We start from the raw sequence: 17,973 nt of genomic DNA, 5'->3' as shown, positions 1-17,973 counted from the left end.
GAGAAGAACAACAGCATCAGTTTGGAGCTCGCCCAAAATGAACAAACAAACCTTTTGAGTTGTATTTTCAAGGCAAAAACAAGAGCTGATAAGCGACGTCTTGGAGAATGCTCCCTGGCTCTTGAGTTGGTCCCTGAGGTCTTTAAAGACATTTCAGAAGAAGAAGTTCCTGCCTCATGAGGAGGTTCTGGGGATCCTAAAGGGTCCAGATATTCAGGAGCTCTGGGTCATTGAGAGAGCTCCAAGGAGAAAATGGTTTTCGGGGTTCAAGAGGCATCGAAGGTGTTTCCAGAGAGTCGCAGGGTTCCTGCGGAGGTTGTCATTTATATGTTTCAGTCATGTTAGGAAATTATAGGGGTCCAGAGGTTCCAGAGATGAGAAATCTTTACAACATCTGGAGCAGGAGGTTCTGGTGTTAGAGAGATTTTAAGGGTTTTTGGGGAACTTTTCAGAGCAAGGTTTTTGTAGTCCGTCAAGGTTTTTCTAGAGAGTTCCTGGAGCTGTGTTCTTGTGTGTTCTCCAGAGGTGCCGAAGAAGCTCTTTGGTTCTTTGAGAAGGTTCCAGAGGTTCTTGAAGTACTTTAATATATTCTCCTGACTCATAAGAAGGTGGTTCTCCTGGCTCCACAGTGTCTTCTAGGCTTCCAGGCCTTTGACAAAGTTTCAGAGGTTCTTAAAGAGGCTCCAGAGATTATCAAGGAGAATTAATAGCTTGTGACTCACTGACTTTTTACAGGGTTTCAGGAGGATCCCTAAGGAGTTTTATGGAGACTCTCCTAAAGGCTCCTTGGGAAGGTCTAGAGGTCTGACAGGAGGTTCCAGAGGCTGATGAGGTTAAAAAAGTTTAAAGTGTTCTTAAGGACATTTAATAGGTTCTTTGGAAGAGTTTCAAGAGGTTCTTGGAGACGATCCAAATCAGGACATGTAGTAAATATTACAGGTCTGGATATGTACAAAGTGGAGTTAATGGCCGTGAGAAAAGTGTATCGGCACTGAAGTGACCTGCATGAATAAACAGCCTCCACTCCGAGATACAGGACATCATTCCTCTGCAAACTGCCTTTAAACCCTGTATAAATACAGGTTTAAATAACATTAACGCACGCACACACACACACACACACACACACACCTATGTATATGCTTTCTATACAAATACACATACATACGACCTGGCAGTGTCCCACATACATTCCTGATTAGTCCTGATTTCTGGTAAATCATCATTCTTTCACACTAGATGTACAAATGTGTTTACATATACAGTTCAACACACACACACACACACACACACACACACACACACACTCACTCAAAGAGAGCAGCTGAGTGATTTGATATCTGATAGAGCAGATGAACAAATAAGGGTGGAACCCTGAGAGTACAGGCCGCCATTCACATCAACAAAAAGAAGTGTGTGTGTGTGTGTGTGTGTGTGTGTGTGTGTGTGTGTGTTTAATTCTCAACTTTTGACAGTTTGGCTCGTTCCCAGCCCTCTTTACTCTTGTTATTCAGTCTTCAGTTATTGTTGCTGTGGTTGGACAGTGTTATCTTGTGTACCTTCAGTGTGCTGGATAATTGTGTTTGTGTGTTTCCACCTTGGTTTGAAGTCATTATTCTCAGAAACAACCCTTTGTGGAACCTGAAACTGTCTTTGAAATCCACAGAGAAGGCCCCGAATGCTCCAGAACTCCAGGAACACCTTGTCAGACGCCCAGAATATTGTTTATGACCGAGGAACCTCCTCACAGACTGTGAGAACCTCTTCGAAGACTTACCGAGCCCCAGAAAACATCCACAAAACCCCCTGAAGTTTCATCAGAGACAGCAGGGAGCACTTCACGGATACCTGGAACTCCTCACCGGCCTGAGATAAAACCTCTCAGGAACCTGTGGAAACCCACCAAGCATTCCTCAAAGACCACTTCATTCTCCTCATGGGCCTTAAAGACGCCCAGACACCAAGAACCTGCTCAAGAACTCCTGAACACTTTGAAAACCCTCGACTCCTTTTCAGATCCCCTAAATCCTGGTTAAAGATCCTGAACACCTCTTCAAACAACTCCAGCAACATCCTGTCGAACCTTCAGAACCTGCTTTCAGTCTCCTGCAGCTGGCACCTCCTCAAACACTCTGAACCTCCTCAAACACTCTGATCCTCCTCAAACACTCTGAACCTCCTCAAACACTCTGATCCTCCTCAAACACTCAGGACCCTCATTGCTTGTTCTATATTTTTCGCGCCTTCATAAAAAGCCCTTTAATGGTGGAAGCACCAACAGCCCAGTGAAGTGAGACGGAGAAGAGTGATGAGGAGACGTAAAGAGCATTTTTCTCTCCATCCGCTAAGAGGGAGTGGTGCGCCGCTGAAAGCAACAGGCTGCAACTCTGAAACTGTCTTTTGATGTCTGAGCGTGCGCGTCAACTGTCCGCGTGCACAAACACGCACGCACCTCCCTCCTCCTCCTCCTCCTCCTCCTCCTCCTCCTCCTCCTGTATTTCCGTAGTCTGGCAGAGTTGGAGCGTGAGGAGAGATGAAGGGACGGAGGATTATTTCCACAGAGGAAAGAGGAGGAGAAGGATCAGTAGAATAAAGCAGACCCGAACAGAACCAGTCCGGGTCCCGGATCCGCACTGTGTCTCCCGCTTTTTATTGGACTCATCCCGGCTTGACTGGAAGTCTTCCCTTCGGTCCGCAGATAGACATGAACCCGTGCCGCTCTCTGGCAGCTGCTGCTGGAAGGACCGGCTGATGACAGTGATGAGGATGATGACGATGAAGGTGCCCCCCCTGCTCCACGCGCTCCACCAGCGACCCGAGCCGGTGTAAGATGCCACCGGGCTCCGGCGCTTGGCACGCGGCTCCGATCGAGAGTAACCCGGGATAGGTAAACACAAAAACAGAAGAAAAACACAACAACAAGCACAAGTCCGACACCTCGGGGAGTCACCCCGCCGGGACGAGCCGGGAGGGAGAGCCCGGGATCAGTGAGCGGTGCGCCGGGGAGCGGAGGCGCACAGAGACGCGTAAAGAGCCGCAGAGAGAGGAGAGATCCAGAGAGGTAACTCTGCCTTTTACCGCCAGTCAGCGAACTGACGAGGTTACAACAGGTTGTTTAGGGAGGGAAAACTTTCTTTCTCCTGCTGAACTTTCTGCAACTTTCTCTGATGGAGCAGAAAATAGTTTGGGAGCAAATGTCGGACATTTTTTATCATCGATTCACAACTGCAGGGAATTTTTAACAGTTTGACTTTGACCCAAAACTGAAGAACTTTCAGTGAAATTCTGAATTAAATCAACTTTTTGGTTTTAAATTGTTTTAGATGTAGATGTGTAACGTGCACTGATGGTCGCATTATTATTATTATTATTATTATTATTATTATTATTATTATTATGGTTGCGCACTGTTCTCAGACCAGCTGTTGCACAAACACACGGATGGATCTCACGCACTCACAGCAGATAAGCTGCAGCTGCGTCTCACAGGGAAGTTGAACCGAGTGTGAATCAAATAGAGAGACACGAGAAAACAATCTCAGTAAGAGCTCCATTGAGTCCTGTCCTGGATCTTTCGATCACATCATGATCTTCATCAGAAGACAGATGTTCTCCTGAGCTTTAAAGTTCACTCACTCACCTCAAGGTCCTACTGATGAGGGTTATGTGACATGATCGAAAGCTCCGGCTAACCTACTGAAGGGATCTTGTTCCAAAGTCAAAATGAAAGTCAGTTTATCTCAATAAATGAAAGTGTCTTCCTTCAGGTCCGCAGTGATGCTGCTCCCGCGGCTCCCGGTCCTGTCCGCGCTGCTGCTGCTGCTGCTGGCGGCGGGACGCTGCACCGCGGCCGCCCTGCTCAGAAGCTCCGGCGTCCGGGCGGACGGGCGTCTGGACGTCCGCAACATGCTGGAGCTGACCGGCCGCCACCAGAGGACGAGGGCGGAGCCTGCGGCGGGACTCAGCGGCCACGGGGTTAGAAGCCCGGAGAGGGCGGGAAGGTCACACCACGGACTGGGTCAGTACTACTATTAATACTACTACTACTACTACTACTACTACTACTGATACTACTGATACTACTACTACTACTACTACTACTGATACTACTGATACTACTGATACTACTGATACTACTGATACTACTGATACTGCACCGTGCGCTCTGATAAAACCTCCAGTGAAGTGTGATAACATCTTTATCACAGTGCGGTCTGTGGTTAATCTGAGCTGAGGAAGTGACTCATAACAAACAGTTCAAGGAGTAAAACCGATGAATGAATGAATGAATGAATGAATGGGATGAGTGAATGGATGAATGAGTTAAATAAGTAAAATAATAATTAATTAGGGTCAGTATTGCACCTCAGTAACTTCACCTGCAGAACCATCGATCACCGGGTGGTTGTTTGGATCCTGTTGTCTTGTCAGAATCGTGTTACTGACCAGGTGTGGACTCTGGCTCAGGTCAGAACACACAGAGAGGTGAAACAGTGGCTGATGTACCGGGTAAAACATCTGACAGGAGTCTAGTTGAACCAACTAATCTGATCTCGTTAACTCAACTTAAATATGTGACTTTTGTTCTTTCAACTTAAATCAACGGAGAATGTCTAGTTTTAATTTTCAGACTTTATGAACATGAGCTGTTTCATGAATGAATGGCTGAAGTTCACTCAACTCATTAAATTTATGTTTTAAATGAAACACAACTCGCATGTTACTTCCCAGCATGCATTGTTTTTAGGAATTAAAACTCAGAGACTGAAGAACGTTTCTTTACATACTAATAAAACAAAGTTAACCTGAGGTTTAAAATGATTTACAGTCAGCTCTTTGTCCATTGCTTGGATTTATATTTACATCAATTTTTTCATGTTAACTTCACGGTTTTCGATTATAAACTCTGATATTTAAACGTTATCGTGGTGATAAAGTTAAAACGTGCAGGAGGAAATCCTCAGATCGATTTGTGAAAACACGCCTCTCACTTTAGAGATCCTTCTAATTAGTGTTGAGCTTAATCTATTACAATTTATCCTATTTTATAAAATCCTCATGTTTTAATCCAAGTGAATCCTCCTAGTTGTTTAAGTAACTTGTTTTAGAAAATGAATAAATAAGAAGTAGAACATGTAGTGAAGTAGAAGTAAAATTAAAATACTTCAGTAAAGTACATGAAGAATTGTAAATGTGCTGACTTACTTTGCAGTTTTAAATTTCAGCTTCATTTTTGAACAACTACCAATAAATTAGTGAGAGTTTAAGGTCAAACTTGAGTTTGTGTGTTTAAGACTGAGTGAAGATAGACATGTTTTCCTTTGGCTAAATAAACCCTCAGTTATATAAAAGGATAACACAAACACTGGCTGAGCTTCGCTGCAGAAATCAGAGAAATGCCTCAGAAATGATGCAACGGTCTGAGACTCGCTGCCTCACTTGAGAACTCTTTGTTGTTTGGATCAGCGGGATGAGACTCCACTTTAACTCATCAGTGCATTTACAGCCGGCTCCATTAGTGCAGGCAGCTGATGCCAAACCATGGCAGGGTCTTCTCCTGCGCTCAGGACCGGTCCGGCCTCAGCGTGTGGAGGCAGCTGTCCTGTATGTGAAGCGGGAACTAATACTGGATTGGTTAACGGATGCTCAATGTTGGAAGAAATCTGCCTTATGTAATGTTGGAGTCAAATCATTAAATCCCAGACAGAGAGCACATGTGTTTCTATGCAGAGAAAACATAAACTGCTTTGGACAAAAAGTTCTGTAAAGTTAACCAATGAGCCTCAGCTGTAACAATCAGTACAACTTGTTCTTCTTCTCCACTTCATTTAAATACGGAAGTTTTCTCTACGTTTATTTTACAGCTGTCGTTTCTGTTCAGATCAAGATTTTACGAATAAAACGTTTGATGATCTGATGAAATACGTATTTATAGATGAATCTAATCAACCAGCGACAACATTAGAAATGAATAATGCTAATTTGATTAAATATGACACATATATATTTTAACCCTGCAGAAGGAACCGTTCTGTACGTTTCAGCTGATTGTACTTCTGAACTTGTACTCGTTATAAATGCAGGACAGTGTTTGTGGCGTTAGTGTTTAATCCCCTGATGGTGATGGAGGTGGAGGCCTGACCGCTGTCCGTGGTGCTGAACCTGAGACCACCGGGGATGTAGGAGCTGTCCGAGGTCCTGATCGCCATCCGGAAACTGACAGGGAGGGTTTGAGTCGTGAGGTTGTCGTGTATGTTCGGCCTCCGCTCGGCTGCAACACGTTTGCAGATGGTTTAAAATACATCATGTCTTCGTCTACATTTAAATTGAAGCAGTTCAGCTCTGTGTGGGACCAGAGCAGTTTACTACATCCTCTGCAGTGCTGGAGAGAGGAAGACACAGTCTGCACACCTGAGCCCCGTGGAGCTGGACTTCACTGTCAGTTTGAATCTTTCAGTGAGGAGCCGAGAGATGATGGTCAGGTGATGTGATTGCATTTAGTGTAAATGATTAAAGGCGTTCCTGGAGAGTCTCCAGACAGGTGTGTTCATCATGAACAGCCTCTGACTGATCCCTGAAGTGCAGCATAAGAAGGAGAAAGAGAAAAAAAAAACGGTGCAGAATAATCCTTTACAACCTTGAAACGAACGGTGTGACTTCTACTTCCTGAGGATATCATCATCTCTGACGTCCCTCCAGAATAAAGCTCCAGAAATCCACCAGAGTAAAAAGAGGCTGCAGAACAGAATCCTCCTGTTTTTAAGTTCCTGTGATGGATGTCTGTACATCCATGATTCACTGCAGACAGGAGCTGATCACAGTTGATTCAGCTGCTTATTGATTCCAATATGAGCTAAAATAAGAGTCTATATTTGAAAATCAAACAAAGTGGCCGTTGTGACTTCCCTTTGTGACCATGTGCGAGTGTAAATGATTAAAGGCGTCTCTGGAAAGTCTCCAGCGTCAGAACGACCCCCATACATTCACCAAAAACCTCCCTCATGTTCCTCTGACGTGTTTCCCATAAAGAAACATGCAGCTGCCGTGTTCTGCAGAGCAGGTTCTGAGGCTTTTCTGTCTGAAACAACGACTCTGTTGTGGAGATATTTGATCCAGCAGCAGCAGCTTGAGGTGGATCTGCCTCACGGCCTTTCTGCATCTTCCCATGTCACGAGTTTGCCCTTCAGGAGTTTCTCCACTGATTTAATTCTTCATATGACGTTTTTTTTTTCAATCTGTCATATGAGAAAACGACGAGCTCGTTGTGAAAGTGAAGCTTCTTACATTCACACATTTTTCTGTGACGCAAGTACCACAATCATAAAGCTCTCACACAGCTGACAGTAACACAAAGGACAGACGCTCTGTAAATCAGAGAGGTGTTGGAGGAGGTTGTAAAGCTGTATTGTATGATCTGCTGCAGAGGGAGAGTGTGAGGTGAAGAAGCTGCTTCAGGGCTGGAGTTAGAAAAACAACAATAAGACATCTAAACTCTAAAAACATAGTTTTAGATTTATGGTAAATTCCTCTTCCTGATAACGTCCCTCCAGAATAAAGCTCCAGAAATCCACCAGAGTAAAAAGAGGCTGCAGAACTTCATCCAGAAGGTTTTTAAGTTTCCTTCAGTATCACAGTGATCCAGTGATCGTGTCTGTTCAGTTTGACTCAGTGTCAACAACAAGCAACAACAAACCTGGAATAAACCTTTATTCCATAAACGATTGGCTGTGAATGTTGTTTTAAAATGTGATATTTAATTAATAATGACACAGTTAACACCTGATATCCAGAGGTGGAAAAGTACAATATAAAAATCCCTCCGTCTGTTCAGTGCTTTTAAACACTTAGGTTCATTTCCAGCTGTTGTTAATCTACAACCTGTGTTTGTAGATCTGAGACAAAACACAGGGGGAAGCATCAGGAGGTGGTTTGACTGATCTGAATGACCTGTGTGTTATTGTGTTTTCCATGAACAGATTAAAACATGTCAAAGCCTGATATGTGTTTGAAAAGTGTTTCTGTTGCTTCTCTTGCAGAGGGTCATCCCAGAGATCCACGGCACAAGGATAAGTTCATCAGACACCTGACAGGTATGAGCATCGTCTCTTAAACATACAATACATGGATCTGACTGAATCATTGAGCTGTAAAGGTGCTCAGAGTGAACGAGCTGGATTCCTGCAGGTTGTGTTTGTTCATCATTCTCTGAAGTGCAGCAGAAGAAGGAGAGAATAATCGACCTTAGAGGGGGAGGAGATAAAAGTGAGACACCTGTGAGGCAGCGATGGAGAGAGAGCGGTTAAAGAGGGAGATATTGAAAAGACTTTCTGGAAAAATGATGCTGAATCTATATTTGAAACTCAAACCAAGTGGCCGTTGTGACTTCCCTTTGTGTGGTGGCTTTTTATGTGTATGTTTTTTTAAATTTTAGTCTCGTCTTTTTGGGAAATTCAGATGGATCATGGCGTCTGTGTGTCACTTCTCTGCACCATGATTTCCTCGTCTTCTCTTAAAAAACGTAGCGAGCAGACACTTGTCCCAGTAACTAACAGCTAAATACCAGCTAATGTTCAGGAAATGATGATGTTTGACCCGACTGTTACGTGTCTGTGAGGTTTAAATTAAAACACCTATGAGAAGGTGTGTCACAGCTGTTGCTAACAAACGCCCTCCGTCCAATCAGAGTCCAGTTTTCAGAGTTTTTAAATGACATTAAAGTGTGTTTCACTCTGTCCTCAGGTCCTCTTTACTTCAACCCAAAGTGCAGAAAACATTTCAACAGACTGTACCACAACACCAGGGACTGCACTGTACCCACCTGTGAGTACACACACACACACACACACACACACACAAGTGAAATCATGTCAGTTATTCCACCGGTTGCCGGTTCGATTCCCCTCATTTTTACTGTGTCATGTTGCTGCAGGAGTTTGTTCTAGATCTAAAACAGGATAAGACTTGTTTTAACACACACACACACACACACACACACACACACACACACACACAAACACAAACTCTCTCTCCAAGATAAACACTGAGATATATGCATGATTTAAGATCATGAGAGCTGCTGCTGTTCTGACACGATTACACTGATAACAGTGTAACACAGTGTGTGTGTGTGTGTGTGTGTGTGTGTGTGTGTGTGTGTTTATGTTGTGGCCTGTTCATGCAGGTATTTTTCAGTTATCATTGTGAATGTAGCAGCTGGTTTACCTGTTGAAGAGAAAAGTTACAGGAGCTGTGGAGGTTCAAACTTCAGTCAGTTTGTGAAACAGCAGAAAGCGAAGGTGGAAATAAATAAGAACATTTGCTGAAGCTCTGTGTTGGTACAATTTCCTGCTTCTTTACTGGAGTGCTCGAACTTCATGAGACTTCCTGCTTCCACTTGACTGCAGCTGGTTTTTGCCACTGATTTACATCTATTAGAAAATATAGAACAAAGTCATACGGCACCAGTCCTCAAAAGAAACATAATTAATGCAGGAAAAACCTGAAATTAAAAGTGAGGCATGAGGGTTTGGACAGAAGTTTTTTCACCATGACAGCAGAATGACTGTTTTATTGTTTGTGTTGATTCATATGTTTTCCTGTTGAGTTCTGTGTCATTTAGACTCATCTCGGGACAGGCCTGACAAACTACAATGAGCCTGTTCTGGGTCACATACCACAGCACATGCCATGAAAATGATCATTATTTTAAAGACTTGTTAGAAAGAATTAGAATAGCCTGAGTGTAAACCACACGAGTCATCCCAGTTATACTTTTACTAAAACAAAACACACTTTGCAGCCTTCAGTATTTAGTCTAATGAAGTTAAACTGAGCTTTTTATACGTGTTTCACTTGTTAATTGCTGCATTGCACTGAAATAGTTTCTGGATCGGAGCCATTGTCACTGTCACTGTTTCCACCTGTTCTTTTCCTGCCGTGACACGTCGGCCGAGACATTTTTGGGCGGTTTCCAGATGATATGACTAAAGTTTGGAAACCATTAATTAATGCGAGAAACAACCTAATTCACATCAATATTTCTTTCACAGCATTTATCAAACAAACCACACGCTGACAGTGCTAAGCTAGGCTAAACACAACCTGAACCTTGTGACACTCCAGCTGTAAATCGTGTCTGTTTTTAGAACGTTTCAACATATTTTTAACCACAGATAAACACACTCTGTTGTTCTCGTCCCCCGCAGTTTATAAAAGATGTGCTCGTCTGCTGACTCAACTGGCCAACAGCCCTCGCTGCACGGAGAGATAAACAGACTGAGAGACGGTGAGACTGAGTTTGAACTTGGACATTCATGTATACAAAGCAAAATATTCATCTTAAACACGGTTCTGCCTGTAATTTATCCCCCCCCCCCCCGAACCACTACAGAGGAGGCAGCAGTGGCCAAAAGCACAGAGGTCAAAGGTCAGAACAGGCGGAACAAATGTGATCATAATGATGAAAACCAGATTTTTATTTTTCAGTGTTCAAAGAAAGAACTTCATTAACTTAAAGCCTAAAAGTCTGAAGATAAAAACCATATTGAGGACAGTTACACGAGGGCTTGTTCCCTCCTTAAAGGAGCTCTTTGATTCAAAAAAGAAAGTCAAAATGTTTTTGTCTGTTTTCGTCCCTTGTTGCGAGTCACACTGTAGAGAACCGACCCAAAGTTTGTTCCTAAAGCAGAGTAAGAACATCATTATCTGACATCATTCAGGGCGCAGGGCAGCGCTGCCGGCAGCCGTTTCAATAGAGATCATAGAAGAAGAGAACAAACAACTACGACAATGTGACGATTGTTGAGTCCAAACTTAACGGCCGGAAAGAAAATGTGTTTATCTGAAGTTAACGACGAGTCGAGACGGAGAAGAACCAGGAGGAACACTGAGTCCCTAACACCTGTGGTCTGACCTGTAGAACGTAATGAAGCAGGAGAACCACAGAGGACCTGAGAACCTGCAGAACATATCGTCTGTAGAACGCCGTAGAACATAGTCTGCAGCCCGTGGCCCCTGAATATAGAGTCAGTCGAACCGTAGAACCTGTAGAGCCGTGACTACGTGGAACGCATTGACTTCGCATCATGTTTAGAGCCTGTGGAACCTGGACATGAAAACCACACAGTCTGCAAAGACTTAAGAATTAGGAGTATCTGTAGAACCTGTAGGGCTGAGTCTATATAACTAGTAGAACCAAGAGAACCTGTACCTGTGGAACTTGTTGATGCTGTAATCTCTAGAGCCTGTAGAACCTGTGATTTCTTTAAAACCATAAAGAGACAATAAAACTACAGAGAGTTTATAAAACCTGTAGAACCTGAAGTCTATAAAAACCTGCAGAGGAGTCTATAGAACCTGGAGTTTGTAGAACCCGTAGAGCAGAGAGTCTGTCGATCTTGTGGAACATGTGGGACGAGAGTCCAGATTCTGTAGAACCGGTAAATCCTTAATCTGTAGTTTTACTGAGCTTGAACAACCTGATGTTTCTTTAAAACCGGAGTCAACAGAACCCACAGAACCTGTAGCCGCTGGACTTTCACACCTGTAAATACTGGAACCTGTAAAACCTGTAGAGCCCTGTAGAGCTGCATCATGGGAAATGTAGTTCCAGTGTTTCTGGAGCTTGACTCAGACTAGGGGATAAAAGTCGGGATATCTCGAACTGCGCTGCTTCAACTTTTTATTCTTCCTTCGAAGAGTCTCATAACTTTATGAAAGAGCTCAACTAGATCACCTCTGACCTTTGACCTCGTGTCTTCCTTGTTGTTGTTACTATAATAATTATTTCTACAGTTCCTCCTCCCTGCAGCTGTCCTCCACTAACAGATGCTCACGTTCTGTCACGGCTGCTGATTTAACTTTGCCGTTCTTTAAAAATGTGTCAGGGAAATACTCAGAGCTGCAAACGCTCCTCAGCCTGAAGAACAACACGTGGCACCTTCACGCTACAGTTTGACCAGCTGACGGTCGACACAGCTTCCTGTTACAGAGACGGTTTGTTGCTTCATGTTGTGTTTTAACCTGAAAACTTCAGTTTAAGCTTGACTTCACCTTCTCTTCTCTCTCTGTGTCCCGTCTACAGCCTCTGACAGACGGGCAGTGTTGCCGTGACAACGAGGAGGGCAGGGCATCCTAACGAGGTTCATTTCCTAACGAGCGGCAGAAGTTTTCACAGCCAATAGAAACTCCTCTGAGGTCGTGTCCTGCAGCCAATGAGCTCAGCCGACTGATCAGAGTGCACTGTTTTCTATTCTACTCCATTCTTTCACTTTCCTCCCGTTCTTTCTGGATTCTACTTCTTCTCCACTCGGCTTCTACTTTCCACTGCGTGTCTCAGCTCCAGAGCAAGATCAACGAGATCATAAGAGTTTACAGCATGTAAGTTAGTAAACTGTGATGTAATCAGTTCATAACACAACAGCGTGTAAAAGAGGATGTTAACCTTGAGTTACTGGACGCGTGCTGATCAGTCTGTTTCTGCTTTTCCTCCCTGCAATAAGTAAACTGACCTCTGACCAGATGTGCTGAGGTTTTAGTGAACAATGGCTCTGTTAATTCACTGAGACCTTCACAATAAAAGCCTCCAGCTAGTTAGAAAGTGTATATAAGCTTGATGAGTGAAGCAGCAGCAGCAGGAAACAGTGAAATGAGGCTTTAAAGAAACTAAACCAAACACAGAGACTCAGGTAAAATCCTCAACAGAGTTTTCTCTGTTCAGTTACCAGCACAAACACGTTGAGGCGTCAGACTGAGAGAGAGGCTTTGCTCCGATGGAGGTTGTCCTCTCTCAGGCCTGATACCAAGCAGCATCACAACAGCGTGACTCTGCACAGCTGCCAGGCCTGCGGGAAAAACAACCTAAACTACCCGACTCTTCTTCACCAAACTTAAACCTGCAACAACTGATTGTCAACTTGTTTACAGCAGAAACAAGTTGAGGACACATCATCAGCTTTTTAAGTCGGTATAAGTTCAGTGTTCCCTCTCTCTCTTTTAGCTCAGTGTTTGGTCTCCACCTGCTCCTGAGGGAAACATCTGGCTCTTTAGCTGCTAAATGCTGCACCAGCTGTTCTGCATGTGTCTGTCTGCTGGACCGTGGCTTTTTTACAGAGAGTGACCTGAAACAGTGAAGTTGTGTCTGGACTTCTTCTTCTATTCTTTTCTATTCTATTCTAATGTCCTTGACAACCCACCCACTGTGCTGTGCCTCTAAATCCAGTCTACACAACCAGACTCACCTCAGCTGTGTTCTGCTGTATTCTACCGGACTCTACTTGGCTGAACGCGCTGGCAGGAAACTGATCTTCAGCCTCTCACGTTCAGACTGAGCAAAAAGTGGATTTCTATTTTTCCTCTGGATGAGGATTCTACTGGTTTCTAATGGAGCTGCAGGAGTTTTGTCTGGAAAACGAGGAGCTGGAACGAGTTGTGTCGCTGCTCTGAAATCAAGAGAAATGTTTTTAAAGCTTTCTGTTTGCCCCCCGAGACTTTGCCACGGGACGGATGTCTTCTTCCTGCTCTTGCAGAACAACAGTGTTTTGGTTTTTGTGTAATTTTGGACGATGGACGCCTAAATTATATTTTACCTTCCGTTCGAAGCCGTAGGAGGAACTACACGGACAGATCCTCCGGTTGGACCACAGCTAACTGTTCTGTCATCCTGTGAGACAGAAACGTCCGAGATGCTGAATGTGTTTTATGTTACATGATGCAAAATAATAATAATAATAATAATAATAATAATAATAATAATATAATAATATTCCAGTGTATTTATATTGTTGAAGCTGCCGCCACGTGTGAGGAACAGAGCTACCTGCAGCTCTGTGTGCAATATGTACATACTGAAAGAGGAATAAAGACGCACGTTTGATATATATGTTTTTCCAAATTAAGACTTTTATTTTGCGTTTCTTCGCTGAGTTAAATCTCTATAGCAGTTATATATGTTCACGTCAGCCTGTGATTGGATGAAGTCCTGGAATTTTTCTGTTTTAACAAAATGACAATCAGGTTGTTTATTACACGAACGATCCCAAAGTTGGTTCAGCTCCTTTAAAGAATAATTAACTCCAGGTTATTTCAGGTGTTTGTCGGCGGCTGCTGGAGGAGCTGCTCGTCTCTGACAGGGTGAACCACATAGCTGCACTGTTGACTTTGGCTGCTGCTGCACAGTTACATGTTGAAAGTGAATATTTCCTCTGTGCTATGAAGAAAAGAAAAGCTTGTCTGATTAACTCCTTCGACCTCTTCAAACCAGCAGAACTTCACTTTGAACTTTGTGTGGAGACATGTCGGCCTGGGTTTTGGCAAATCATGGCATCATCAGTAGCTACTAAAACAAACAGATATGATGATGATGATGATGATGATGATGATGATGATGATGATGATGGTGAGGAAAAGACTGAGTGTTTTGCTTATTGTTTGGAAACGATATCTGAAGAAAAATGTGGTGTGAATGTGTTTGCAGCTGTATGATTTTTTTTTTTTTGGTCGGATCGTTGCCATGGTAACAGCTGTAGTAATAATAGCCACAACATGATTACCCAGAACTTCTTTAACCAGTTAATGATCTGTCTGCCTGTCTGCGTTTGTCTTCATGTGCCTAAAATATCACTTACAGCCATTTTCATAGTAATTAGGCAAACTGTCAAAGGTGTGTGTGTGTGTGTGTGTGTGTGTGTGTGTGTGTGTGTGTGTGTGTGTGTGTGTGTGTGTGTGTGTTTGCAGTCCGACCAGCTCTGCTGCAGTTTTGGCAACAGCTTACATTCATCATATTACACTCACACACATCAGTATTTGTAGCTGTGTTGTCTCTGTTGAGGTGAACAGTTTCAGCTCTGGTTCCTCTTGTGTGTTTGTTTGGTTCAAGAGTCAAACAAACTCTGGAGTGAACCGAAAACCGGAACAAGACCACCTGAACAGGGTCTTAGGATGTTTTCAATATAGTAGCTTTGTTTTGTTCTGAATCAGTTGATCAGTTGATAAAAATGTTCTATTTTCCAGCTGGTTCAGTTTATTTTAACACAAAATTAAAGCGAAGCAAAAGTTGGGTCAGACTGAGTTCAGATCCCACCACAAATTAATTGCTCTAGGATTTGTGACAGGATGGAGACCACGTCCTCTGAGGGGCCTCGGGGTGTCACCTGTTTGGTTGGGTTCAAAAAGTCTCTGGTGCTTTTTGTACAGTTTGTTTGGGCTGGTGTGAAATCTGACTCTGGATGAGCTATGTCAGTCCATTTGACTTCCTGTTCACACGCCTTCAGCAGCCTTGGTCTGACTGACAACTTTCACAGCAACCTAGATAAACCAAACCAAATGTACCAGAATGTATTCAAACTGAACCACGGTGTAAAATGACATAAAATATTAGTTAATGTCTGAATGAAAGAATAAAACGTGCCACTTAAATTTACCTGCTGAAGTCTGGTGAAGTTTAACTCATAAAGTCTGATGCTGAAAAACTTAATTTTAATAATCAGATACTTGTGATGTATATGTATATGTATTCTGTGGCCTTTTATGCCTTAAATTGTTCTTTTTTTGCTTCATCCCAGAATCTTTAAAAATGAAAATGTCGATACGACTGCGGCACAGTCCATCTGTCCTTGTCTCGTATGTCCGCAGACATAAACAGCTGGTTTTCTCCTGATGAATGTTTTTCTGCGTGACAGGGTTCAGTGGAGGTTTGGGAATCAATCCAGTCTGCGTTCACATGATATCAGAGGAATAAAACATGACTTCCCACAGTCCTCATGACTGCACGGAGGGCAGATTCTTTTCCTTTAACCTATTTTCTTTTCAGTTTGTTATGTATTTTTACCTCCTCCCCATCTATTCAACCCTTGTCTTGAACATCTATTTTTAAACTCAATCAAATTAGTTTTTAGATGAAATTTGCAGAAATAAACAAAGGATCGTATTGAAGATTTATATGAGTCATTGCTATTGCTATATTATATATATTTTATTTATGTAATGAGCAAAGGAACAAAATAATAATAATAATAATAAAGGAATTTAACATGTATCTTAAATCTCCAGAAAACTGTGAACAAATTAAAGGAAATTGTGGATCAATCTGTGGATAATAGTCTTAATGATATTAATAATGATGGCATGTTATTCCAGCTTGAGTGTTTATGCATTTTTCCAAAGTAGTTAGCCCAAGTGCTAACCTTTTGTTCAATTAGCTTAAATTAGCTTCTTTTGTTGTGTTGTAAAACGTATTTGTAACCATTCAGACGAAACTTAATTCAGACTTAACTAAATTCATAGTTTGTCATTATAATTTAAACAATGTGAACACAGTATTATGGACCTAGATGTGAGGCTTTAATGCTATGTTTAGCATGTTTAGTTTGTTAGCATGTGTCTGGATAATTGCTAACATTAGCAAACAGCAGTACGTTTCCTCTGCCGCTTTACATGGTTTTATCACCGGGAGCCGGTGGCGGTGATTGTGGCTGAACCAAGAGATTCAACACAAAAGCTTATAATACATCCTCTGGGCAGTGCTACCTAGTTTTCAGGCTAAATGAGTTGCTATCAGACAGTGATGAGACGGGCCGATGCTAGCTGGTTAGCATGCTAACCACTGATTAGCATGCTAACCAGTAGAAGAAAAGACGTGATAGAGACGTTAACGTTGAAGTTGAAGTTGCTTTCCACCGCTGGAGACAGCTGTTGGTGAAGTTTGATGATGAACTTGCACCATTTCTTCTAGACTGGTGAGTAAACAGCTGTTAATGCTAATGTTGGCTATGTAGCGATAGCAAAACATACAAATAGCTTCTAATAGCTAAACTTACGAGCTAACACTTTTTTCTGAAAGCTAACAATAAACTTAACAATAATTACAATATGGACCCAAAGTCTTAAGTGGCTAAATGCTAACTTTATCAAATGAGCTGTTTGAGTTGTTAGCTAATTTAAGCATTGAGTAAAATAACTTGTCTCGTGTTAGCTAATTTTAGACTAAATTAATGATTTAGTGAATGCTAGCTTTAATGAACATTAACTAGCTTTATTGACTCATGATACTAATACTGAAATATAAATTTAACTAGGTTGCTAGTGGTTGCTAATGTTAGCAATTAGCTTAAAACAAACCACTGGTACCATTTAGCACACAGCTACAGTATAGCTTCATAACCAGACCAACCACAGTGACTTTTTAAAGGCTGAACCTGCTCTGATTTTCTTTATTGAGCGGATTCAGGTGATTTAGAAGTTGCACAATGTTGTCAGTGAAACAGTTGGGTAATTATAATTAAGAATAATGGAACATAAAGTACCTGCTGTGGTTTTGAATTAAGCTGAAGTTATATAAAGAGCAGTAGAAACAATAGAAGCAGTGAAGGAGGAGCAGTGCACTGAGGTGACTAACAGCTGTGGCAGGTAATGACTAATCTGTGATGAATGACACCTGAGTCTCTGCCAGGTCTGTACTGCTACTGTCTACATCCCAACACCAGACTGTTTCACACAGTGAAGACGCTCAGTCATCCAGGTCATGGTTTAACTGATTTACGAAGGCTTCTGCTCAGCACGTAGAAATATCTTTCACAAACACTTTAAATAAACACATTCTTGTACTTATGCTTTTATACACAGGAGCTCACATACACCGCGTGTCCCACATACCTGGGCGGGGATGTTTGATTGACAACTCGGGGGCGTGGACGGCATGACCCAGACTGGAGCAATGACAGGTACGGTTGTGGTTTCTGTGCATGTGAGACAGGTTCGTTAACAGTCTTTCACTAATTGTCACAGACGCCAGATGTTCACAGTGGTTGTGTCCTGATTTGCCCACTGAGAAATAATATTTTTTCTTGTAAAGCACTTTGCAGCTGTGTTTTGAAAGGTTCTATATTAACAAAACGTATCATCATTATTATTACTATTATTATTTTATTATAATTTAATAATTCAATCACTGACACCCCCCCACCCCACCCCCCCCCC

The 17,973-nt window shown here is 42.5% G+C and overlaps 1 protein-coding gene across 1 annotated transcript; it reads left to right on the top strand.

Annotated features, from left to right (window-relative positions):
• Nucleotides 1–2,506: 2,506 nt before the first annotated feature.
• alkal2b (ALK and LTK ligand 2b) lies at nt 2,507–13,877 on the top strand. Its single transcript, XM_023396423.2, has 6 exons — nt 2,507–3,061; nt 3,768–4,018; nt 8,037–8,090; nt 8,740–8,820; nt 10,206–10,285; nt 12,083–13,877. The coding sequence occupies exons 2-5, from the start codon at nt 3,778–3,780 to the stop codon at nt 10,268–10,270; spliced, it is 441 nt and encodes a 146-aa protein (XP_023252191.1). The 5' UTR covers nt 2,507–3,061; nt 3,768–3,777; the 3' UTR covers nt 10,271–10,285; nt 12,083–13,877.
• The last annotated feature ends 4,096 nt before the right edge of the window (nt 13,878–17,973 follow it).

The sequence above is a fragment of the Seriola lalandi genome, unplaced genomic scaffold (assembly GCF_002814215.2).
Source record: "Seriola lalandi dorsalis isolate HSWRI2012SDOR001 ecotype SW California unplaced genomic scaffold, Sedor1 jcf7180002054977, whole genome shotgun sequence".
Lineage (NCBI taxonomy): Eukaryota > Metazoa > Chordata > Actinopteri > Carangiformes > Carangidae > Seriola > Seriola lalandi.
The sequence above is the reverse complement of the archived record's forward strand: the minus strand, read 5'-3'. Positions and strand labels throughout refer to the sequence as shown.

Bases quoted from the DNA above. Each gene is read 5' to 3' on its own strand.
- alkal2b (XM_023396423.2), top strand. From the start codon at position 3,778: ATGCTGCTCCCGCGGCTCCCGGTCCTGTCCGCGCTGCTGCTGCTGCTG. The intron at 4,019-8,036 runs GTCAGTACTACT...CTTCTCTTGCAG, and splicing joins AAGGTCACACCACGGACTGG to AGGGTCATCCCAGAGATCCA. The intron at 8,091-8,739 runs GTATGAGCATCG...CTCTGTCCTCAG, and splicing joins GTTCATCAGACACCTGACAG to GTCCTCTTTACTTCAACCCA.